The sequence below is a fragment of the Canis lupus genome, chromosome 3, assembly GCF_048164855.1.
Source record: "Canis lupus baileyi chromosome 3, mCanLup2.hap1, whole genome shotgun sequence".
In the NCBI taxonomy this organism is placed as follows: domain Eukaryota; kingdom Metazoa; phylum Chordata; class Mammalia; order Carnivora; family Canidae; genus Canis; species Canis lupus.
The window spans coordinates 49,144,965-49,170,477 of NC_132840.1; the positions used below are offsets into that span (position 1 = coordinate 49,144,965).

The 25,513-nt window shown below is 51.8% G+C and overlaps 1 protein-coding gene and 1 non-coding gene across 2 annotated transcripts; one reads left to right on the forward strand and one right to left on the reverse strand.

The window, feature by feature from the left end:
• The first annotated feature begins 1,099 nt into the window (after window positions 1-1,099).
• ADORA2B (adenosine A2b receptor) lies at window positions 1,100-25,510 on the forward strand. Its single transcript, XM_072820999.1, has 2 exons — window positions 1,100-1,449; window positions 24,074-25,510. Exons 1-2 carry the CDS (start codon window positions 1,115-1,117, stop codon window positions 24,735-24,737), a joined length of 999 nt encoding a protein of 332 aa, XP_072677100.1. The 5' UTR covers window positions 1,100-1,114; the 3' UTR covers window positions 24,738-25,510.
• LOC140631316 (small nucleolar RNA SNORA18) lies at window positions 14,108-14,235 on the reverse strand. The gene has a single exon (XR_012028953.1). It is a non-coding gene; the product is annotated as a small nucleolar RNA SNORA18 (small nucleolar RNA).
• Window positions 25,511-25,513: the final 3 nt, after the last annotated feature.

Sequence of the window (25,513 nt, forward strand, 5' to 3'; positions counted from 1 at the left end):
CAGTGGGCATAAGGTCGGTAACTGAGTCCCAGAAGGAGGAGTGGGCCCAGGTTTGGGGCAGAGATGCAGAGGAGCTTGATTTTGGACTTGTTGGACTTGGGGGCCCTCCAGCTCTACTGACAGAGTTCAGTATATTGCGGTGGGGTGCTCAGGCCTGGCACTCGGGGCACTGAGGGAGGCCGGCGTAGGCTTGGGAGCTAACGGTGTATGGACCGCAGGTGACACCTTGGGAACCCGAGAGTAGCCAGGGTGAGGGTGAAGGACGGAGAGGGGGCCTGGGGAGCACTGGCATTTGGGCGGGGCTGGGTAGACGAGGAGACGGAGGACTTGGAGCCCGTCTCAAGGTGGAGGCAGAGCTGGAGCCGCCCGCGCAGTGGCCGGAGGACAGAGGAGCAGGTGAGACTGGGGAGACCTGCAAGCGGGGTGCAGGCGGGGAGGGGGCGCAGAGCCGCACGTTCCGGAGCGATCCTTGCCGTCTGGGTGTCGCGACCCGAAGAGACAGGCCAGGCCCTTTGTCCCCCAGCCCCCACCCTCCGCGGCATCCTGACCGGTGGGGTGCCCAGGGATGGGGGGGGGAGCCCCCCAGGCTTCAGGTCCTCAGCTCGCCGCAGCCGCCGGGGGCGCTGGCGGGGCGCCCGGGGCAGAGTCCCGTCCCGCTCCCGGGGCGCTCGGGGCTCTGCGCGCGCCGCGCCGGCTGGCGGACAGTGCGGCCGCCCGGGACACACGCGCACGGCTGGAGCCTCGGGGAAAGTTGGGGAACCGCACCGGGCCGCAGAGCGCCACCACACGACGCGCGGGGGCCGCAGCCCGAGCCCCGCCGCGCGCCGCCGAGCCCCGCGTGGCCCCGCGCGGGCGTAGACGGGTCCGCGGCTGGGGAGGCGGGGCGGCGCTCCGCCGGGGGTCCGAGACGGGCGGGCGCGCCGGCCAATGGGCGGCGCCGCCTCCCCGCGGTCCCGCCCCCGGAATCCCGGCCCCGAGCGCCCGAGCCCCGCGGGTCAGACGCGACCGGCGGACGCGCAGTGCGGGCGCCCTGGCCGTGCCCGGCGGGGCCCACGCGGCTGCCCCGCGCCCAGCGCGGCCCGGGTAGGCGAGGCCGGGGCCGGTCGGCCCGGCCATGCCGCTGGAGGCGCAGGACGCGCTGTACGTGGCGCTGGAGCTGGCCATCGCCGCGCTGTCGGTGGCGGGCAACGTGCTGGTGTGCGCCGCGGTGGGCACGTCGAGCGCGCTGCAGACGCCCACCAACTACTTCCTGGTGTCCCTGGCGGCGGCCGACGTGGCCGTGGGGCTGTTCGCCATCCCCTTTGCCATCACCATCAGCCTGGGCTTCTGCACCGACTTCCACAGCTGCCTCTTCCTCGCCTGCTTCGTGCTGGTGCTCACGCAGAGCTCCATCTTCAGCCTCCTGGCCGTGGCCGTCGACAGGTACCTGGCCATCCGCGTCCCGCTCAGGTGAGGCGCGGCGCCCCCGACCCCGGGGCTCCGTCGAAGCCCCCGCCGAGGAGCGCCCGCTCCAGGCCCGGGTTTGCTGGCCCCGGGCGCGCGGGGCGCTCCGAGCTCGGGTGCCCAGCCGGGAGGACGCCGGCCATCCATCCGGAGACACGTGCGCCCGGGCTGCCCAGACCCTCTCGGAGCGGGAGCCGGAGCCGGAGCCGGAGCCGGAGCCTGGAGGCCTCTGCTCCCCGGATGCGCACGTGTTCTTAAGGAGGGGTCTGCGTGGGCACAACTCTCGGAGTTCTGGGGAGCGCGGTCCCTGGTCGCCCCCGGAAACTCCGGGGAGAGCGCCGCCCCCAGCGTGCAGGTGGGGGCCCCGGCGGGGGAGGTTTGGCGATGCTGTCTCTGCCTCTGTGGCGAAAACTGTTTCCAACCTCTCGGTGGTTTCCCGCGGCCGAGGCCCGGGGCCAGAGCGGCGGCTGGGTGCGGCCCTGGGAGTGCTGGGGGGCCCGGGAGGTCCAGGGCAGCTTTGGGCTGGGACTTGCAGTGTCAGGATGGACACTACTGAAGACCCAACTTCGGAAGGTACCTGCCGCAAAATGCGGGCCAGCCCGACCCGGGGGTAGGATGGGGTGGGAGGGGCGTCCCGTAAACTCTAGGGAACGTTAGGAACACCCGTGCCTGCATGCTCAACGGTGACCCTATCACCTCTCTGTACTTTTTAAAAGAGTCAAAGTGCTGCGCCCGCCCCGTTGGCCAACACGAGCAGCCTCAGAGGCGCGCATGTCCGTGGCATGTGGTCTTGTTTACCTTGCACTGCCGCGTCGCAGCAGGGACTTCAGAAAACGAGGACTTCTGGGTGGTCTCTTCCGCCCCAAGAGGAAAATGGAGCATTCAGGGGATGGAGCCAGCCGCCAGCAGTGGGAGTACACCCCGGTTGTAGCTGATGATGGATTTCAAAGTTGAGCACCTGAGAGCAGGAGTATCAGGGAGCCCTAGGGTTTATTGAATTTTTTTACTGCCTTCCGTGCCTGGGCTCTTTTGGCATTTCTGAGTTGGGTTTGGATCTCTTTGGATCTCTTTGGGTTTGGAGCTGGGAAGGGACACTGAGTCACAGAGTAGGAGGGAAGGGAAGGACTCTATTGAGTGCCAACTATGTCCAAGTCCGAGGCAGTTTATTTTATACTTTTATCCTTTCGTTCTTGCTGTAGTTCAGAGGGCAGATTCTAGTATCTGCGTTTTGTAGATAAAGGGAGGGGGGTGTTGGCTCTGGGAGATTAGAGTCTTGCTCAGAATGATGCATCTGGAATGAGTGTCATAGCCAGGACTTGGACTCAGAGTTGGCACCGTATTCACGCTGTGCCATTGGCCTGTCTTACAGGCCTGTGTGTGTCAGTGTCCTGGATGCAGGTAGAAAGCATACTGCTGTTTCTGGAAGCAGAAGCTGTCTGTCTGCAGTAAATTGGTGGTTGTAAAGGAAATGTGTTTGAGGGAATTGACAGAGAGAATGCTTCTAGAAGCTTTTTTAGCAGGCAGGCACGTTGAACCTGGTAGTTGTGGGTTGTGTCCTGGATCCCAGTGGGAACAGGAACCTCCTGCTTGCCCGGGTCTTTCCACCTGCTGCTGCCTTTGGCATCTGAGCAGGAGGCCTCATGCATCCCATTAGGTGACAAAGCCCAGAGATTTCCAAGGCTTGGGGCAGCATGGTATAGTCTCTTAGGGGTTCCCTAAGACCCTTCCTGCCTCTTGGTCTTCATGTTGGTTACTTTTGGACTGTTTGCATCCAGCAGGCAGTCTCAAACTCCCAGCCTGAGGTACCCATTCGACAGAAGCCTCTTGGCCTTGCTCCAAGCAGAGGTCCATCCAGCTCACTGGGAGTTAACGGAAGAATTCCTTGTGCCCCAGCCAGCAGGAAGTTCCATAAAAGTTTAAATCTGTTAGTTCTTGTCCTGGTTTGTGTTGGGCGGGGTCTTAAAGAAAGGGGGTGTGGGTGTGTTCAGGGGAAAGAAATGTGAATCACACGCCCCTAAGTTCTTTGTATTTGCCAAGGGCAGGAGAAGGAGATACAGGAGTAGAATGGGAAGAATGGTCAGTTGAGAGGCCCTGGGGAGCTCATCCCCTTCCTGCTCTCCTGGTCTTCCCAAGAGAGTTCAGAGGTCTGGAAGAAGCGGGTGCCAGCAGCCCCAGCTCCCCACCCCCGGAAGGCTCAGGCATCTGCCCTGACCCTGTGGCACCAACCCCCAGCCTCATGGGTTGGAGAGGGTAAAGGTGTTCAGGGCTCCTGAGGCCTCCTGGGGGAGGATCCCTCAGCTGTCAGCACATCCTGCTTCTGGGGAGCATGGCCCCCTGTGAGCAGGCTAAGATGCAGATTACAGGGCCCTACTGGGCCCCCCTGAGTCAAAATCTCTGGGGTGGGGTGTGTGTGTGGGGGGTTCTAATATCCGTATCTTTAACTGGGGAATTGGCCAGCCCTCCGACTTACTTTGGTTCTGCCCAGTTCACAGGTGTGAGGGGGCTCCTACAGCATCCATGCCCCACAGCTCTGAGTGTGAGGGGCCAGCTGTAAGCACAGCTCAAGTCTGCAGATCCCAGAGTCCCCACCTGCCACCCGTTTGCCAAGGTGTCCAGTGACCTCAGAGAGCTCACAGTGCAGAGGCAAAGGGGAGCCCCAAAGTGATGCTGGGCACAAAAATGAAAACTTTGACTGGACTTGAAAAGAGGAGCGTCTGCTCATACCAGGCCCTGTCCTAGGCTTTCAGAGTGAGGGGTGTCCACAAACTGAAGGAAGTCCGCGCAGTTCTGAGGTTGGCCCCAGCAGAGGGTCCATGTGCACTGATGCAGATATGGGGGTGCACTGATGCAGCCTGGGAGCGCAGGCTCCCCTGCTGCTCGAGGTGGGAGTGTGCCTGGTGGGGAAATTTGGAGGGGTGAAGGTGAAGTGTGGGGGGGTCTGCCCTCAGCACCCCCCCACTTCACCCTTAGGCCATTTCTGGCAGGAGCACTTCCTCCTCCCTAATCTAATCCTGTTCCCCTTCAAGCCACAACACCCACTGGAGCCTGGGGGTGGGGGGTGACTGTGTGATTCACCCCTGTCTGGAGGCCCTCCCTACTCTGCTCCTGGACTCAGTTTCCAGTGGTGTTGAGTCTTAAGTAGGTCAAAGGCCAGCTGTTTTCCCAATGGAGCTGAAGGAGGGTGTTTTCCTGGAAGTGTTTGGTTGGCTGGATTGGCCCAGGGAATGGGAGGGAGTTAGTCTGTCTGTCCTGACCATGGACCCTGACCCTGTCTCCCTGCCTGTTCCCTGTGCTACAGGGAGGCTTTTTCTCGGTTGTACCCGGGGCCAGTCCGGGAGGTAGGTATTGATATCTGAGCAAGACTGTCCCTTGGGTTAAAATGTGGCCTCCGCTTAGCCTCCCTTAGCTGACTCAACTGTAGGTAGGAGGGTAGCAGGGGATTCTGAGTGTTTTTATAAGAACTTCTGTTTCTTTTTTTCTTTTTTCTTTTTTTTCTTTTTTAAATTTTTATTTATTTATGATAGTCACACATTGAGAGAGACAGAGAGGCGGAGACACAGGCAGAGAGAGAAGCAGGCTCCATGCACCGGGAGCCCGATGTGGGACTCGATCCCGGGTCTCCAGGATCGCGCCCTGGGCCAAAGGCAGGCGCTAAACCGCTGCGCCACCCAGGGATCCCTTTTTCTTTTTTTAAATTGAGCTACAAATCCCATATGAGAAAATTCTCCTCTAGTGTTGTTTTGCAGTAAAGTCAGGAAGGAGTTTCAGCTCTGGGTTGGACCCCTCCAGGTACTCCTCCATGAGCGCTCCCTTCTTCCGCATCAGTGTTCTCTCTCTTCCAGACCATTCCCACTGCTGTGTGTTGAATGGTGCATCCCCTCACCCCTGCCAGAAAGATGTTCATGTTCTAATCCCCAGAACCTGTGAATGTTACCTTATATGGATCTTGGGAGGAAGACTTTGTCCTGGATTACCTTGAGAGGAAGAAATTGTCCTAGGGTCTGGTGGCCCCTAAATGCCATCACATCCTTACAAAAAAGACATGTGGAGAGGGAGGAGGCAGGGCCGAGGGATGCTGGGGACAGCCACCAGAATCTGGGAGAAGCTTGGGACAGCTTGTGTCCAGAGCCTCTGGCAGGGAGCAGAGCCCTGCCACCTTGCTTGTAGGCTTCTGGCCTCCAGAACCGTGAGGGAGTAAGTATTTTCAAGCCAGCAAGCTTTATTGCAGTGGCCCCAGGAAGCCACCAGTAATGTACGAATGCACTTCAATCAATTCTCCCTCGTGGCACACCTGTGGCACACCTCGCCACCCCCTGGTCCGTCCTCCGTGGCCTCCACAGTGACGAGTCTAACTCTCTCACTTCTGTGGCCACTGAGTTTACCTCCCGTTGGTCGAATCTGACGGTCACTTCTTGGACCTCATCACACGGGTCCTCTCCACAGGTCCGGCCCAGCTCCTGGGGTCCCCACGGGGCCCCCGCCTCATCCGTTCCTGCCCCCCTGTAGCCATTGTCCAGAATGCTGCCAGACAGGATTTGAGCCTGAAGTCAGATCGCCACGTTCCCCTGCTGAATGCCACTCCGCTGTGGGGTTTAGATGTAAAATCTGAACATGGTCCCCGGGCCTTAGGGCCCTCTGTGATGTGATCGGGATCCTGGCCACCCGCCTTGGGCCCTCCTGCCCTCCTGCAGCAGCCTCAGGGGCCCAGACTTCCCCCCTCCCCACCTTGCCAGGAGCATCTGGGAGCCACAGGGTGGGGAGGACATGGAAGTGGCAGCTGTGAGGACTCGGGGTTGTAGACAAGAGCACCCATGGGGTGGGGGAAGGAGGGGTCCACCCAGTCACCTAGGTCTGCCCTGGGACCATGGCTCGGAGCTGCCCCCCAGCGAGCAGTGGGAGCCCCAAGGACCAGGAGCGCTGATGTGTATCAGGCCACAGCCTGCACTTCTGTGCGTGCCTGGCGGGGTGGCCAGCCTGCCCGAGAGCGGCCCTGGCAGGGACGTAGCCCTGACTTGGCATCTCAGCAGCGTTTCCACAGAATTTTGCAAAGCGCGGGTGGTTTGCCTTTGACCTTTGGGAGAATGAGTGTGTGTAAAGGAACAAAAGTTGGCATAATTTTCACATGACAGGTGATCTGTGTCCTTTCTCTGTGACTTCATGCATGGGCCCTCCCTGCCTGGCACCTGCTGGCCGGACCAGCTACCCTGGGGGTCCTGGTCTCCCTCGTCTGCTCTGTCAGCTTGTGAGTGCAGTGGGGACGTACACTGCAGGGAGAGATACAAGGAATTATGCCCTCAGCTACTCTGGACATTGGGATTTTTAGTATTGTGAACAGCAGTGACTCCGAAGGCTTTCCTGCACCTTATGTGCCTAATCTTGATCAATCTTGATGACACCCTTAAGGGGGCAGACGCTGTTACCTCCCTCACTTCACAGATGGAGAAACCAAGGCTCAGAGGGTTATGCCTAGCCTGGGGTCACACGGATGCCACAGGCGAGTAGCATGTTTTCCTGGGAGCCCCTACACCATCATGGGAACAGCTGCAGGAAAAGCACTAAGCACCACAGTCATCCAAAACCAGGCGAGTGGACCCTTCTAGTGGCGGATGAGTGAGGACCCCCGCCAGTTGTGATCAGGACTCTTGAGATAGTACATAAGGCAGAAAAGCCTATAGCTGGTAGTGATATGTCCGGACTGGGGCAGAGAAGAGAGCTGCCTGCTGGCCAGTGCGCGTGAAATGTCAGGGAACGGACAGTGGTGAGGACATATAGGGTCTCCTCCTGCCTCCCTTTTCAGATGGTGGAAGCGAGGTGCAGCCTTGCCCGATGCTTGATTCCTCACTGACCTTCAGGACCTGGCATGAACAGGTGTGCTCTTCATCTCCGAGGCTAACAGGTGCCACACTGCTTCTGGCAGCAAGAACTTGATGGCTAGTAGCAAACGTACCTTGGAAAGAATTTGAGAAGAGATGGTCACGGGTGCCGGGATGGCCCTCTAGCTCAGCCGGGGCTGAGGCAGGGGCAGCGTTCTTTCTAGAGGGTTGGTGCTGGAGGTGTGTGTCCAGGTGAATGGGAGGAAGAGAATTGTGAGCTGAGCTGGAGCCATCTGCACAGGAGCAGGTGGGGGAGTCTGGGCTTCACAGCTTAGGTGTGTGCAGCGGGGGAGGGGGTGGGTTTGAGAGCAGGCAGGTCAGGGAGGGCCTGGAGGTGCCTGTGGAGTTTGGGGTTTGTCCTTAAGGCACTTGTACGTCCATGAAGGAGTTGAGTGTGTGTGTGTGTGTGTTTTATGGTTCTGTTTTGAGTTAGAAATCAATCACTGTGCACAAAAACAAACATTCAAAAATACTGAAGCATATCAAAGGGAAAGCAAAAGTCTCCCCTCCGTCACCCCCCATTACCCCTCTGCCAGGACAGCACCTCCAGACCATTTCTGTTGGCATTTCTTCCGAGGGTCACTGCCCTCACAGTGACCCCTGGGTTCATGCCACCATCTTTATTTATTTATCTATTTTTAAGATTTTATTTATTTATTTGAGAGAAGAGTGAGTGAGCAAGAGAGAACATGAGCGGGCTGAGGAGCAGAGAAGAGAAGCAGGCTCCCCACTGAGCAGGAAGCCCGCTGCAGGACTCAATCTCAGGACCCTGTGATGGTGACCTGAGCCGAAGGCAGATGCTCAACCAACTGGGCCACCCAGGCGCCCCACTGCTGCCCTCTTTAAACAGAATCTCTTGACTCCCTGCTAACAGGAGGCCACAGGCCCTCTTCTCCCTGCTCCTTCTAATTTTTGTTACAGTTCGGTATTTTTCGGTGGATCATGTTTCAGCCCGATTTCTAATTCCATTACTTGTAGGCACCGTCTGTTAACGGTCAGGAAACACAAGGTCGAGCGTTCCAGCAGCCTTCCCTCTGTGTCTGTCCACCTCCTGCTGTCCCTGCCTGGCACCTGCTGAGAGGGTTGGACCCCTCCAGGTACTCCTCCATGAGCGCTCCCTTCTTCCGCATCAGTGTTCTCTCTCTTCCAGACCATTCCCACTGCTGTGGGTTGAATGTGGTCTTCCAGACCATTCCCACTGCCCACCTCATAGAGCTTTTACTTTCAAAGAGGTCATTCCTGCTGTTGTGAAGAAACTCAAACCGTATAAAAGGGTAAATGGTGGGCAGTTGGCCGTCTCTGATCTGTGGTCTCCTGATTAGCCCATCAGAGGCAACCGCTGTTTCTTGTTTCGTTTCTTTTCCTAAGTGAATTATATGTGGACACATTCATATCATACCATTACTTTTACATTATTGAAGTTAATACCCTTTACATTTTATTCTGTAACCGTACTAAAGTTTCCTGAACTCTGTGGAGAGTTTCTGAAGACTGGAAATCGGTAAACACCATTTAGAATGTTCGATGTATGTGTCTCTTACTCACCCCCGAGTGTGTGCTCCTATCACAGACTGATGTGTCTCAAGGAGGCCGGTCTGATGACCAGGTCAGATGGATTCTTTTTTTTAGGTCCTATCTGCTGCTCAGAAGTACACCACGCTGTGGTCAGCTTCATGTTTGCATCGTGAGTTTTCCATCTGGAGATTTAAAAGAAAGTTAGAAGTATGTGGCCTCCCGGGTCCCTCAGGCTCCTTCTCTGTCCCCACTGCTGGCTGTCCTCACTGGCCTGTTGTGCCTTGCTTCTCTGGACTCTTGGACTTGTTCTACTATTCCTGGCCCTGCATGTTTTCCTTCTCCTTTGGGATTCCATATTTGTTTGTCGGTATACACACCCGTAGGTAACTCGTTCAGGACATGGGGATAAACGTTCGGGGATCTTCCATGCCAGAAATGTTCTTATTTCTCACATGTCATTGGTAGTTTGATTGGATACAGGGTCATTGCTCTCGCAGCCAATGATGTCTGAGAAGTTTGGGGTGTGCTCCATTCTTATTTGGGACTTGGTTTTCCTCTGTGGAAGCTGTTGGGATCATTTGCCTTTGCTTAGCTTTCTGAAATTCACAAGACTGGGTCTAAATATTGACTTTTGGGTAGCCCGGGTGGCTCAGCAGTTTAGCGCCACCTTCAGCCCAGGATGTGATCCTGGAGACCTGGGATCGAGTCCCATGTCGGGCTCCCTCCATGGAGCCTGCTTCTCCCTCTGCCTGTGTCTCTGCCCCCCTCTCTCTCTGTGTCTCTCATAAATAAATAAATAAAATCTTAAAAAAATAAAATAAATATTGGCTTTTTGTTTTGCTCCTTCATTGGGGATGAGACTTCTTGGCGAAATTTTCTTTCTTTCTTTTTTTTAAAACCATAATAGGCTTTATTTTTTTTTAATTTTTATTTATTTATGATAGTCACACACACAGAGAGAGAGAGAGAGAGGCAGAGACACAGGCAGAGGGAGAAGCAGGCTCCATGCACCTGGAGCCCAACGTGGGATTCGATCCCGGGTCTCCAGGATCGCGCCCTGGGCCAAAGGCAGGCGCCAAACCGCTGCACCACCCAGGGATCCCCTTTTTTTTTTTTTTTAAAGATTGTATTTATTTATTCATGAGAGACACACAGAGAGCGAGGCAGAGACACAGGCAGAGGGAGAAGCAGGCTCCATGCGGGAAGCCCGATGCGGGACTCAATCCCGGGACTCCAGGACCACACCCTGGGCTGAAGGCAGGCGCCAAACCATTGAGCCACCCAGGGATTCCCTTGGCCAAATTTTCTAATCTGAAGATTTAGGTCTGTCTTTAGCTCTGAAAATCTTTTTTTTTTTTTAAGATTTTATTTATTTATTCATGAGAGACACAGAGAGAGAGAGGCAGAGACACAGGCAGAGGGAGAAGCAGGCTCCATGCAGGGAACCCGATGCGGTACTCGATCCCAGAAACCTGGGATCACGCCCTGAACCAAAGGCAGACGCTCAACTACTGAGCCACCCAGGCATCCCTGATCTTTGTCTTTTAAATGTTTTCTTGTATATGTGTTCAATACTTTAACTTTTTATTCTCCTGTGGAAGAATTCCTTGACTTTTTTCCCTAATTTCCCCACCCCCTTTTTAATAAATTTTAGCACTCATATTGTTACTTTTGATTTGAGGTTAACAATTTTTTTTTTGAGGTTAACAATTTTTGAATAAGTTTTGAAAACCCTTTTCTGGATTCACGTGGTTCAGACTCCTTCATGTGTCACAAATTTCCTGCCATCACGAGTCTCACCCTGCAGCTTGGTGAGAGGGTGGAGAGTGGAGGGGGTCCATGCTCCATGGGAGATGAGGGGACAATATAGGGTGACTGAAGCAGCCCACAAAGGTGGTCCACAGGCAGTCTCTCCCCTGGTTTCTGTTCCTCTTCCAAACCTCATTCTGGTATCTGCTGCTGCAAGACTGGAGCCTCTCTTCCTGGCCATCTCTGTTTCTGACACAGGGCCCTGCCCCATCCTGATGACCCTATCTGCCTTCTGGTCTCTAGAAACTCCTTAAAATCTCTGGTTTGCTGATGTCACCCTCCACTTCCAGTTTTAGTAATTTTAGGTTATAAATTTATTTCCTTTTGTTTTCTCTACTGTCATTTATTTTTTATTTATCTATTTATTTTTAAGATTTTATTTATTTATTCATGAGAGACAGGCAGAGACACAGGCAGAAGGAGAAGCAGGTTATTTTTTTATTTTATTTTTTTTAATTTTTATTTTTTTTTTATTTTTATTTATCTATGATAGTCACACAAGAGAGAGAGAGAGAGGCAGAGACATAGGCAGAGGGAGCAGGCTCCATGCACCGGGAGCTCGACGTGGGACTCGATCCCGGGTCTCCAGGATCGCGCCCTGGCCCAAAGGCAGGCGCTAAACCGCTGCACCACCCAGGGATCCCTGGAGAAGCAGGTTATGCAGAGATACTGGGTCTCCAGGATCATGCCCTGGGCTGAAGGTATCGCTAAACTGCTGAGCCACCTGGGCTGCCCTATTTTTTTTTTTTTTTTTTTTTTTAAGATTTGTTTATTTATTTGAGAGAGCACATGTGCACATACTGGGGGAAGGGACAGAGGGAGAGAAGCGGACTCCCCACTGAGCGCAGAGCCCCACGCAGGGCTCCATCTCAGGACCCTGAGATTATGACCTGAGCAGAAATCAAGAGTCAGACATTTGATCAACTGAGCCTCCCCAGGAGCCTCCTCTCTACTGTCATTTAAGTGGGATTTTCAGAGCAGTGATAATTAAGTGGGACCTGGAAGGCCAATGCAGGGTTTTAATCGGGAGCTTGGTGTGGTCAGGTTTGCATTATAAAACAGGCACTCTGGCAGGGGGGATGGACAGGAGGGGCCGACATTATTAGGGTCACCAGATGTCCTCTAGGTGCGAAGGAAGAAAGCATGACCAGGACAGAGGCCGGGAGATGGAGGTGAGGTCTAGAGCTACTGGAGCCGTGTGAACTCTGAACTTCTGCAGGGGGATGGTTGCTGTCTGAAGCCAGCCAAGAAGTCTGTCAGACTTTGAGGCAGAGGGGTCATAGGTGAAGCCACAGAGCCAAGACACCAGGACAGGAAAGAATCCTAAGAAACCAAATACTGTGGTTCTGGGACCACAGTCAGGGAACAAGGACCAGAGGTGTGGTGGGTCGGCGCCCGGCAGGGTGGGACCCAGGGTGTGAGAAGCCGCAGCCGGCCTGTGTGACTTCCAGGTGGGTCTGTATTGACACCACACACCGAGCGAGGTGCTTGTGGCTAGAAGATAGGATCCTCAGGGACGGGTTCCAGAGGACTTGCTGACTTGGTTGGAGGTTGGGCATGAGGAGAAGGTTGGAGTCCAGGGTGACTCCAAGGCCCGCCACACTTGGGGGCTTTGGGAAAGTGCACAGGTTATATTTGTGGTGTCTGCAGGTTGAGTGCCACAGTAGGTGGCTGAGTTGGGAGCTTGGGGAGTTTGGGCTGGGCTGCCCTTCCCCTGGCTTTGTGGGAGTCCAGCATTGTTCCTCACCCCCAGACTCCTGTGTGGCAGCCTCTTCCCCTTCACTAAATGTATTCAGGCTCCTCTCCCCAATCTGAGCCTCACCTTCTTTGGTTTACTGCCTGTTTGGCTCCAGTCCTACCACCCACAAACTTCCCTGAGTGGCTTTCTGAAGATGACATCTCGATTTCCAATGTTGATTTCAAGACCATGGCCATGTCTGCTTTTTTTTTTTTTTTTAATTTATTTTATATTGGTGTTCAATTTGCCAACATACAGAACAACACCCAGTGCTCATCCTGTCAAGTGCCCCCCTCAGTGCCCGTCATCCATTCACCCCACCCCCCGCCCTCCTCCCCTTCCACCACCCCTAGTTCGTTTCCCAGAGTTAAGAGTCTTCATGTTCTGTCTCCCTTTCTGACATTTCCCACACATTTCTTCTCCCTTCCCTTATATTCCCCCTCACTATTATTTACATTCCCCAAATGAATGAGAACATATAATGTTTGTCCTTCTCTGAATGACTTATTTCACTCAGCATAATATCCTCCAGTTCCATCCACGTCGAAGCAAATGGTGGGTATTTGTCATTTCTAATGGCTGAGGAATATTCCATTGTATACATAAACCACTTCTTCTTTATCCATTCATCTTTCGATGGACACCGAGGCTCCTTCCACAGTTTGGCTATTGTGGACATTGCTGCTATAAACATCGGGGTGCAGGTGTCCCGGCGTTTCATTGCATCTGTATCTTTGGGGTAAATCCCCAAAAGTGCAATTGCTGGGTTGTAGGGCAGGTCTATTTTTAACTCTTTGAGGAACTTCCACACAGTTTTCCAGAGTGGCTGCACCATTTCACATTCCCACCAACAATGTAAGAGGGTTCCCTTTTCTCCACATCCTCTCCAACATTTTTCTGCTTTTTTTTAATTAAAACATTTTTTTAGGGAATCCCTGGGTGGCTCAGCGGTTTGGCGCCTGCCTTCAGCCTGGGGCATGATCCTGGAGTCCCGGGATCGAGTCCCACGTCGGGCTCCCTGCATGGAGCCTGCTTCTCCCTCTGCCTGTGACTCTGCCTCTTTCTCTGTGTCTTTCATGAATAAATAAATAAAATCTTAAAAAAATTTTTTTTAAGTCAATAAATTTTTATTTAAGGAATTTTATATGTGATTCCTTCCACCACCTATCACCTAAGTTCTTTGAAAGTCAGAATCATAATCTTCAAAATAGCCCTTTTAAAAATAACTTTTGGGGGCACTGGGTGGCTCAGTCGATTAGGCATCTGACTCTTGATTTCGGCTCAGGTCATGATCTCAGGGTTGTGGGACTGAGCCCTGCATCTGGCTCTGCGCTGAGTATGGCGCTTTCTTGACATTTTCTCTCTCCCTCTGCCCCTCCCTTCCTGCTCACATGTGTACATGCTCGCTATTTAAATAAAAAAGTTTTGTTCAATCCACAGTTGTCACTGTCACTCCACAATTCTTTCAGTTGAACTTCTTTGATCTCCACTTGAATACAGATGTATTTTGAAGATCTCTACCTGTAAACTTTGGGATCTGCTTTCTTTAGGAAAATGGATGGATCTGCCTGGTTCTCAACTTCAGACACCCCCTAAACATATGAATAAGTTCAAATCATGCCCATCCCTGAACTGTCACCTCCTGGAATTGTACAGATTGTTGGGATACACCAATGCCTGAGGTTTAAAAAAAATGTGACTATTAGGTCTTTCATAGATTTTAGATGATCCATGTCCTGTAGTTCTTTCCCATAGATCCAACACATAGTTCTGGGAATAAAGGAGACCACATGTATTCTGTATGAGGCATTCCCAACGATGTAGGTCCACAGAAGCCCCATTGGGATGGACCTCAGCTGCTTGCTTGCTTGCTTGATTTATATATGTAACACAGAGAACTATAAAGCTTTATTGAAAGACATTTTAGAATAGGTCCTGTCAGTTGCATCCCCCCCCCTTCTTTTTCAGTTGGATTTCTTAAATTCCTTCCCTAGTCATTTTGGTCCCATCTAGTCTCCTATCTGATCTCTCTGCATCCGAGTTTGCCCTCCCAACGCATGCATCACACGGCAGCAGTCTTTCTAAAATGAAGACCTGATCGCTCCTCCTTCTTTACCTAATACTTCCCGTGCCTTAGGATAAGGTCCCAGCTCTCTCACCGTGCAAGTACTGGCTGCACAATGTTATGTTAACTCTGATCACTTAGTTACAGCTATGTCTGCCAGCACTTGTCACCATAAAGGTATGTTTCCTCATTGATGATTCTTGCCTGAGCCAGTTATTACCACGTAAAATGGCAGTTTTCTTTCTTTTCATTCCTTCTACCTTTATCAGTTGCCATTCTTCATAAAAAAGGAATTTTACCTTTTCCCTGCTCTTCCTTATCAAAAAAAGGTTTTTCGAGCTCACGTTGTATTTTCTGGCTTTGGGAGCAGCCATTTCTCCAAGGAGCCCTGTTTCCTTTCAGTAGAGAATGGTACTTAGACACCAAGATTTGGGTCAGTGTGTTCATTGCTGCTGGAGTGTCATTTCTCCTAGGCCCTCACAGTGAACAGAACCGGGCGATTGTCTTTCTTTGTTTCTTTTTTTAATAATGAGTTGGAAGAATTCTTGCTTACAGTAGAATGCCATCTAATTAATGAGTAGGAATGCCTGAGTTAAGGAAATCAACATTTGGCAATTATCATAGTAATCTAGTGCAGGCAAGAATCATCAATAGGTGCTAAAACTCATTGGTGAAAGTCTGATGAGGAGCAAGATATTTAATAGAAGTATCTATTATAAGAGATCTACTAATTACAAAACAGAAAATAGTTACAGTGGAGAAATCTGGTAGATGCTACAGTAACCAGGTGATCCAAATGAATTATCACCAGTAAGGGGATGTATCAATATTACGTACCTCGTGATGTCTTCTAAACTGATGGCTTACATATAAAGAGGGCAATCGCTTTTGGCAATTAATGTTATATCTGAAGCGCAGTATATTTTAACCTTAGCCATGGGAGGGAGGGTACTTTATAGGGGAGAAGACAGGGTATCATTTTATTCTCTGGTTTGGTTTTCAGGCAGGGGTCCTTTCTCTTAGGGAATCTTAATTTCATTTGAAAATCAGAGTCTGGAGTCCAGCAACTGCAGGCTGTCTCTGAGTCCCCCTATTTCCCCAATACATGAACCAAAATGTGAGGCTCACCAAAAAACAGCCTCATAGGTGAACTCTGGGATACCTGGTCCTGGTCCCCATCTTCATTGTCATTGGGTTGAATCATTATGAGACCATTGTGGACTGTTTTCTTGCCATAGTAAGCTAGTGAGGAGTGCTGACACCTTTCCTTTCTGCCACCTGCATTCTTTGCCCACTGTTCTTGGGTGACTGTGAAGGACAACTGGCATTCTTTCTGACCACCTTTACATGTGGCAGTGGGCTCAGCTCAGTACCCTACCAGGTCCACCACTGGGATTCAGACATGTCTGAACGTGTGAGCATAGGTGAGAACTGCCCCCAAGAACCAGAGTAGCTGAGGGTATGGCCTCAGAAGCACTTAGCCTGAAAGTAGGTTCTGGTGACCACAGCTTGCCATCTGGTGGGTAGCAGGCGCTGTTCTTTTTAAAGATTTTATTTAGGGGATCCCTGGGTGGCTCACTGGTTTAGTGCCTGCCTTCAGCCTAGGGCATGATCCTGAGGTCCCGGGATCGAGTTCCACGTCAAGCTCCTCAGAGGCAGAGGGAGAAGCAGGCCTCATGCAGGGAGCCTGACCTGGGACTTGACTTGATTCCGGGTCTCCAGGATCACTCCCTTCGGGCGGCACTAAACCATTGAGCCACCTGGGCTGCCTGCAGGCGCTGTTCTTGTATCATGCTGCCCTCCACACAAGAGCTAGGACAGTCACAGACTGTAGGAACAGGACAGATTGCCCTCAATACATTTCCTATTCCCAGACCTGAAGTTCATATAAATAGAACCAAAGAGTGTCCACTCGTTTTGTTTAAGAATGGTTTTGTTTCTCAAGTGTTGGAGGAATTCATTAGTGAAGTCATCCAGGTCTTAAATTTTCTTTGTGGGAAGCTCTTTGGCTATGTTGTATTCTATGTCTGTAATAGACACAGTGCTATTCAAATTCTGTTTTTCTGTCCATGACAACTTTTTATTTTTAAATATTTTATTTATTAATCGTGAGAGACACACAGAGAGAGGCAGAGACGCAGGCAGAGGGAGAAGCAGGCTCCCTGAGGGGAGCCCGATGTGGGACTGTATCCCAGGATCCCAGGATCACACCCTGAGCTGCAGGCAGATGCTCAACTGCTGAGCTACCCAGGCGTCCCTGTCCATGACAACTTTCCAAAAACCTTTTCCATTTGGTTCCATGAGAAATCTGAAGCAGCTACTCAGCATAAAGATTTTGCTCTTCCACAGATAGCCTCTTGTGAACTATATCAGCTGAAGCTCAAGACACGTTCACCTGCCCCAGGGCTTTTTTGTTTAGAGCTACCAAGTGGGTGTTAAACGTGTCTATGTGATTAAGACCTGTTCTGTTCTCTCCTTGTAAATTCAGGCTTCTATTCAGCACTGTGTGCCAGGCCCATCGTTGGTGTTTCGGATTCAACAGGGAACGAGATAGTCTTGCCATGAAGGAGTGTGTGCTCCAGTGGAAGGAGACATAAAATATGGTTCTGTGGGGGGCTTTGGGGAGGGGCACCGTGGGAATTGTGGGGTACAACTGCTCTGCTTCTGTGTAAACTTCTGTAATGTGAGCTCAGGCACATGGCAGTGGGACAATGTGGGTCTGGTGCACCCTGCTTTCATTCAGCTGTGGTTTGGCCTAGGCTAAAAGGGGATGGGATAGTGGGAGGAGCCTTCTAGTTTTCAGCAGGAAAGGAAAAAGCCCTCCCTGTAACCTCCCTGTGGCAGGAGCCCAGAGGGGAACGAGGAGGCACAAGGACACAGCAGGGCCTGTATGTGGGCCTGCTTCCTGAAAAAGCCACATCCTAGCCTGTGGGTCGTGGCTGTGGCAGGCCACATTGCCCACTGTGCCCTACTTAGCAACAGTCCCCTGGCTTAGAGCAGTTCTTTCATCTGCGTCGTCCTGGCACTCATCAGCCTTGCTCTACTTAACCGTTTTGCCAGAATTTCCATGAGATTTTCTAAGGGTGCATTTTTAATATTCATTGTGGCACCTCCAGCCGAGCTGGACTGCCAGCCTGGGGAGCCGAGTTGCCAGTGCTCTAGTTCCAACATCTTGTAGGCTTTGAAGGGTCTGTCCTAACTCGATTTTTACCTAAGTCCCGTTATTATTCGTGTGCACTTTTAGAGACTATATAGTTCTTCTGAAAATGTATATACACGTGCCTTAAAGCAGAAATGTTTGTATTACAGAGGACTGAAACTTGAGCTAGACAGAAGGTAAAGAAAAAAGTCCTCCAACAAACAATAGGCAATTTAAGAAATGGCGACAGAGCTCCATGCCATTTACCTAAAGGTGTGTTTCTCTCAAGTGCTTTGATCACATCGTCTCTGTGTCAGAGGCTCCAGCAGCAGCACTTCTGTCACCGTTTCCCAGATGCCAGAGCGCAGAGGCAGGGCTGGTACAGCCCCGGCCACCACCCAGAGCACTCCGCCCCAGGGCACATGCTGAGCTCCCGAGCAGGACTGGTCCCAGCCGAAGGCACAAGGGCAGAGCCAGGAGGGAGGAGACCCTGCCCCAGAAATAGGCCAGCACTTGTTATGCGGCACTGGGTGATTCCGCTTTGTGTTATGTAACCTCAGCATCCACACTGTTCCCTTTGTTGACTCCCTCCGTGTGACTGTTTTTCTGGCAAGCTCCTTAGCCAACCAGCCCCTTCTGTATGGGGAACGGGTGGGTGTCAGCACAGCTTTGGGCCCAGCGGGGCAGCGGGGCCACTTCCCGGAGTGCGAACCTTCCCAGAAGGCCCCTTGGTGGGGGTGGGGGACAACACAACTCTGGCCTGCTTGTTTGGAACGATGAAGCAGCAGTGAAGCTGCTGACGCTCCCTTTGTTCACCCCTACGCTCCCTTTGTTCACCCCTACGTTGCCTTTTATCTGTTTACACCCCCGTGTTTGGGCAGATGTCGGGCTTACCTGGGCTCCGTGCCCCCACAGCAGGGCAGGACTGCTGAGGGGCAGACGCAGGGAGCTTGGCCCCTGCTTTTTGGGAATGTTTTGGGGACACGCATGTGCACACGCACACGCAGGAGGATGTTCTGGGAGCCCCTGGTGTAGAGGGACGATGGCGTGGAACCCACGGGGGTGGGGGGGAGGCATTCAGGAAGGGGACGGGGGCGCAGCAGCTGGCAGTAGGACCTGTGAAGACAGGCCAGGAGGTTACTGCAGTCTTGGGGAGCCGCCAGGGAGCCCCCGGGGCCACCCATTCCAGCGTCTGGCTCGGCACGGGCACCTGTCTCCTCCCCACAGCATCCCCGACCACCTCCCTGCACTGGGCGCTGACCGTGTGTACGCCGACCCCGTGGACACTGCTGTGCCCTTGCGGGGCTGGGGCCCAGGCTTCTCCTGTGGGCCCGGCTGCTCCCCCAGCAGGAGAAAGGAAGCCTGTGCCGCCTCCGAAGGACTGCTGAGCAGGAATGTGGCAGGGCCTCTTCAAGGCTTCCGTTCCCACGTGGCTGCCCTGTCGGGGAGGCTCCCTTCCGGGGGCCCCCAGCAGCTCTGGTCCAGGGCGGGCATGTCCACGTGGACAGCCAGGCGGCCAAGGCAGCGCCACAGGCGGGAGCTGCCCTCTCAGATGGGAGCCTTGGGGTCCTGGGGGAAGAAGCCTACTTGTGGCAAAACGGGAGTCAGAGTAGAAGTTTGTGTCCCGACTGTGGGTCGGGCAGCAGGCCCACCGCATAGCACCCCTGTGCCCCGGTTTCCACATCTGTAAAGGAAGAGAGAGCAGCGGGCCGAGGGACACGGCCGGCGTGCGCTGGGCAGGCGCGGGCTCGGTGTTGCCAGGCGGGCAGGGGGCGTCTGCCGGCGCCTGGCTCAGAGGCTGCCTGGATGGGCAGCTATGGACCAGCTGGGAGGGAATGAGGGAGGAAGACTTGTTTCAGATGAAGAAAGGAATGGGGAGCTTTTGTTTTTGTCCTTTAAAGCTGCACGCGCTGTTGGTGTGTTAAAGGTAAAAGTGGAGATGTGACTAAGTCTCAGCTTTAGCAGGTATTTCAGGGCCTCAGAATAATCCATTAATTTCAATCCCACAGGGCAGCCCCGGTGGCGTAGCGGTTTGGCACTGCCTGTAGCCTGGGGTGTGATCCTGGTGACCCAGGATCGAGTCCCACATCGGGCTTCCTGCATGGAGCCTGCTTCTCCCTCCGTGTCTCTGCCTCTCTCTCTGTGTGTCTATGAATAAATAAATAAAATCTTAAAAAAAAAATTTCAATCCCGCAGTGCTCTCTACATTTGCGGGCTGATTGGACCCAGAGTCCTACATCCCCTCCCCAGGCACTGTGCCCTCCCGGCCACCCCCAGATCCCTAGGCCGGCTCTGACCTCTGCTCTGAGAGTGCCCACTGCTCCCTGGCTCCCCTGACCCCCCAAAAACATGGTTTCCCTTATTTCTGCTTATACCCCGGGGCCTCAGGTGGGGACTTGGGCGCCAGCTCTTTCTCTTGGTTCTCTCCATTCTCCCTTCCACAGTGGGATCCTGATGGTCCCTCCTGCGAAAGACGCAAACCTTTGATGTTCTGGTCATCCCCACATGCTGGCCCTGCACCCCAGCTCCAGCGTTCTAGCTCCAGCGTTTGCACCAGCTCTGGGTTCAATCCCTCTTGCTCTTCCTTGGCCTCTCACTTCCCAGGGTCAGCCTGAACCTCATCCACAGAGGCTGCACCCCTGTTGAAACCACAGAGGCCGTCATCCTGCCACGTTTTTCTAGCAAGCTCCCTCTTCCACTGGCTGACACAGCTCCAGTGCCCCAGCCTGCCCCTCTCCCTCAGGGGGTGGCTCTTCCAAGTCTGAGGTGACCTCTGAGGTGACTGCAGCGCTCACAGATCTTCTAGCCACTGAACCTCCCCTTCCATCCTGGCCCTTTTCTCCTCCTTCCTTCTGCCTCAGTGGTGGGTCCCTCCACATGGGTCCTGGGCCCATATCCTCCAGCCTCCTCAGATTCTCAGTTGCTTTAATAATCATCTTGCCTTTTTTTCTGCATCTTCTCTATGGATTGGGTTCATCTGGATACTAACCTCCACCATTCTGTTGCTTTGTCCCCTTAATACCATTTCGGTATAACTAACTAGTTCTTAGTACACAGGAGGGGAAAAGCCTAGGAATTCATCCTCAGCTCATCTTCCTACATCCAGTTCATTTCTGTTGGTTCTCCCTCCAAAGTGTGTATCTGTTGGCACCATCGTTGATTTTCTCTTGAGTGAACCACCAAAATGGTTTTCCTCATTGATCTGCTTTTCTTCTTGCTTCCCCCAGATTCAATCTCCACACCATGACCTTTACAAAACAGGAATCAGCACCATTCCCTGGCTTAAAATAAGCCTTCCACACTTTCCCACTGCACTTGGATATCAAAATCCAGATTCCTTCCCATGGCCTATGAGCTGGCCCCTCCCTCAGCTTAGGTCACTCACACAGTTCCTTTTGCTTCTTTAGGAAAGTAAAATCCTTTCCTGTCTGAAAGCCTTACCACTTTGTTCTGACTAGAATGCTCTCCCCTCCACTCTTCAAAGATTTTATTCCTTCTGAACCTGTAGCTCTGCTTGAGAGGTTCCAGCATTCTATGTCCAAAGTCTTCCTGTTTTTCTCTTCTCTGCATCCTATTCATTTTGGTTTGGCCAAACTCATTCTGATTTGTAATTACACGTTTGTGTGTTTACTTCTTTACTTTCTCTTTCATCAGCTTTACAACCCAGGAGGGCTGTGATTATGTTTCCAGTGACTAACAGAGTGCCTGGTACAAAGGAAGAGCTGAATGAAATAATGAACCAACAGGGAAGAAAAGCTGTGTTTGGGGGCGTTCACAAAGTGGTGACCAGCTGTTCCCCTGATAGAACCATCGGCTTTATCTAAGTCGATTTAGTCTAAGAGTAGTTTTTCTGCACATGAAGAATCCAGCAGTTTTAAGATGTAGGTGGATTTCAGTTGTTCTGAATTCTGATAGGAAATTCCCTGTGATCCCCCCTCCATGTACAGTGACTAATGTTGCTTTTAAAAAAAAAATAGTAAAAAAAAAAAAAAAAAAAGTCAAGTAAAATAAGAAGCAGCATAATCTGGCACAAGGAACACAGGTTAGAGTCCTGATCTAGCTTTGGTCTTTGGTTCTTATATTGCTTCTGTTACTCAAAGACTTTGTTTCCTCATTTGTGAAATAAGAGAGTTTTGTTTTTTGTTTTTTGTTTTTTTTAATTTTTTATTTATTTATGATAGTCACGGAGAGAGAGAGAGAGAGAGGCAGAGACATAGGCAGAGGGAGAAGCAGGCTCCATGCACCAGGAGCCTGATGTGGGATTCGATCCCAGGTCTCCAGGATCGCGCCCTGGGCCAAAGGCAGGCGCCAAACCGCTGCGCCACCCAGGGATCCCAATAAGAGAGTTTTGATTAGAAAAGTCCCTTCCAGTGTGTATGCTTTGGCCTGGTTACAGTGACTGCAAGTAACAGTAACAGTCAAGACATTTAATGATGTCTTGAACTTGAATGTGGAGCCGTGATGGTTCTAGGGTTGGTGCAGTGGTTCAGAGAGCTCATCAAGAACCTGGGTGGGCTCCTTTCTTCCTTCCTTTCACTTTGCCATTGCTGTCCCCAGGCTAGCTAGCTAGCCCTCATGGTCACAAGATGGTTGCTACAGCTCTAGGCAGCACAGCCTCCGATAAGAGCATCAAGAGCAGAAAGGGATGGGCCTGGGGAAGAGCCCTCCTCATGGGTCTCTCCTTATATCAAGTAAAATCAAGTGCCCCAGCGACTTCCTTTTGTCTCATTGGCCAGAACTATTTCATGTATCCACCCCAGACCATTATGTACAAGAGAATTTGCCTACCCCAAATACAGTTCATCTCGGCCCTGGACTGGCGTATATTCAACTGTACTCAATTAAGTTGCAGTTGAATCCTGTCCACAACAAAAGAGAGAGGGCAAGAGCTGTTGAGTAAGTGGCCTCATACATCTAAATTCTTGTGATTCTAAGTGCTTGGCTTTTAGGGAGGCTGCTCTGTTATCTTTCAGGGACTGACTGCATTCTCTGGTGGGGTAATGGACAGGAATAACTTTTTTTTTTAAAGGAATGGCTGTACATTCCTGAAAGAGGAGGGAAGCAGAAGGGATTTAGAAATAGAGGGATTTATTGGCCAAGGAAAATTCAATGAGCAACTGAGCCCAGCAGGTGTATGTAGGAAAGGCCATAGTTGTGCTGCCCATTGCTGAGAGCTGCCCTCATAGGGAGGAGGAAAGATTAGGGATCACTGTCACTTATGAGGCAAGTTCTCTGTTCACTTCATCAGCAAACTCTAAGAGTTCTCCTTTCTCCTGCCTGCCTATCCAGGCCAAAGCACTATGTATTCCAAGTAGAATCTTCTTTTAAAGTTGTTTGATAGCCAATCAGATAACAAGTAAGGAATGCATTCATAATGGCCATATAACTAAGAACCATGCCCCTCGGTCCCTGCTGCTCTCTCTCAATTTACAGACATGGAAACCGAGGCACAGAGGTGCTATGCTGTGGGCCTGATGCCCTGACCTGCAGTCAGGACACAAACTTCTACTCTGACTCCCGTTTTGCCACAAGTAGGCTTCTTCCCCCAGGACCCCAAGGCTCCCATCTGAGAGGGCAGCTCCTGCCTGTGGCGCTGCCTTGGCCGCCTGGCTGTCCACGTGGACATGCCTGCCCTGGACCAGAGCTGCTGGGGGCCCCCGGGAGGGAGCCTCCCCGACAGGGCAGCCACGTGGGAACGGAAGCCTTGAAGAGGCCCTGCCACATTCCTGCTCAGCAGTCCTTCAGAGGCGGCACAGAGACTTCCTTTCTCCTGCTGGAGGAATAGCTGGGCCCACAAGAGAAGCCTGGGCCCCAGCCCCGTAAGGGCACAGCCGTGTCCACGGGGTCGGTGCCCGGCGCTGGAGGAGGTGGTCGGGGATGCTGCGGGGAGCCACCAGGTAGTGCTGCTGGACTCTTGGGGGCTCCAATTCTTACTTCCTCAGGTTTTGGTTCAAGTGTCACTTTGGTTCAAGTGTCACCAGGGACTGGGCTCTGTGGATCTCCACTGGATGACGGTCCTGGAGTGTTTCTTTTTTCATACTATACCTCTCCTCCTAACACACCATAGAATTTACTAACATGGTTGTTGTTGTTGATCATCAGTGTCTTCCTTACTAGAATGTAAGTCCTTAAAAGCAGGGATCTTGTGTATTCTGTTCACTGGTGGAACTCACCACCTAGAACAGTGCCTTATAGAAGACCTAGACTCTTAGGTTGGGATGTGGGTAATTAGAAGGCACCCTCTTAAGACTTCACTTGTTCTTATGAGCATGATTTGTCACTCAACAGAGATGAGTTAGTAAGTCAAGAATGAAAATCTTGTTGAGCTTGTTAGCGCAAAGTTGCTCATACGTGTTTGCAGGTCTTTATGTTGATGGTGAACCTGAGAGGTTGTTAAGGGAAGGCCATAGAACCAAAGCAGAGGTGGGGTCTTGGACTCTGGTTACAGAGTAATGTACATGGATGATAACAGATGATGTTCTTTTGAACAGGTATAAGAGTTTGGTCACTGGGACTCGAGCGAGAGGAGTCATTGCTGTCCTCTGGGTCCTTGCCTTTGGCATTGGACTGACTCCATTCCTGGGGTGGAACAGTAAGGACAGTGCCACCAACTGCACGGAGCCCTGGGATGGAACCACGAATGAAAGCTGTTGCCTCGTGAAGTGTCTGTTTGAGAATGTGGTCCCCATGAGCTACATGGTGTATTTCAACTTCTTTGGGTGCGTCCTGCCCCCACTGCTTATAATGCTGGTGATCTACATCAAGATCTTCATGGTGGCCTGCAAGCAGCTTCAGCGCACTGAGCTGGTGGACCACTCCAGGACCGTCATCCAGCGGGAGATCCACGCAGCCAAGTCCCTGGCCATGATTGTTGGGATTTTTGCTCTGTGCTGGCTGCCAGTACATGCCATCAACTGTGTCACCCTTTTTCAGCCAGCTCGGGCTAAGGACAAACCCAAGTGGGCAATGAACATGGCCATTCTCCTGTCACATGCCAACTCAGTTGTCAATCCCATTGTCTATGCCTATCGGAACCGAGACTTCCGCTATACTTTTCACAAAATCATCTCCAGGTATGTTCTCTGCCAGACAGATGTCCTCAAGAGTGGGAATGGGCAGGCAGGGACACAGTCTGCCCTTGATGTGGGCCTATGACCTAGGTCCTGGCCTCTTCAAGAAGGCACACATTTATAATAAACAAAGGGATGGGACATGACTGGCTGATTCCCGTTGTTAAAAGACAGCTACACCTTGTAAGCATATGGGCTGCTGCTTCTGAGTACTTCCCCTGGAGTTACCACATACCTAGCTAATAAGTACATGTTATTAGTCGGTTCCAAAGGCTCACAAATATATTTATGTTTTTTTTTTTTCTGGCTGCTCTGTGTGGATGATGCTGATGGCCTGAGTGGATTGTAAAAGACTGTTTTGCTTTAAGAGCCTGCCTCTTTCATGGTAGAAAATGAAATATTTTACTGTGAAACACTGTAAACTATTATAATACAAATGTTTTTTTTTTAACTTAGAGGCAGTGAAAGAATAAAAGTTGAACATACTAAAAATGTATACTTGTTCCTAGGAAGGTGACCAGGAAAATTAAAAGTGTAATTCTTCAGTCAAGAAACTGCTATATTTATTTGGGGAAATGGTACTCTTGTAAGTTCTTAAGTAGAATATAATCAGGTAACAGTTTTGGTAACGTTCTTTTCCATGTACTGCAAACTACTCCAGAGGAAGAAATTGGGGAAATGGGGTCCCTCTTCTACCAGACTGCACAGCCCCATCTACAGTTAGGTAGTGAAGTTCATTTCTCTACGAAGCTTAAGTTTGGCCAAGTTGCTGGAGCCCAAGTGTGAAAATTTTAATAAGTCAAAATCATACAACTGTGTATATCTATTAGGTGAAATAAAGTAAAACTTGAAAACCAACCA

Excerpts from the sequence above, each read along its gene's own strand:
- ADORA2B (XM_072820999.1), top strand. The coding sequence starts at position 1,115 with ATGCCGCTGGAGGCGCAGGACGCGCTGTACGTGGCGCTGGAGCTGGCC. Across the intron at positions 1,450-24,073 it reads GCCATCCGCGTCCCGCTCAG|GTATAAGAGTTTGGTCACTG; the intron begins GTGAGGCGCGGC and ends TCTTTTGAACAG.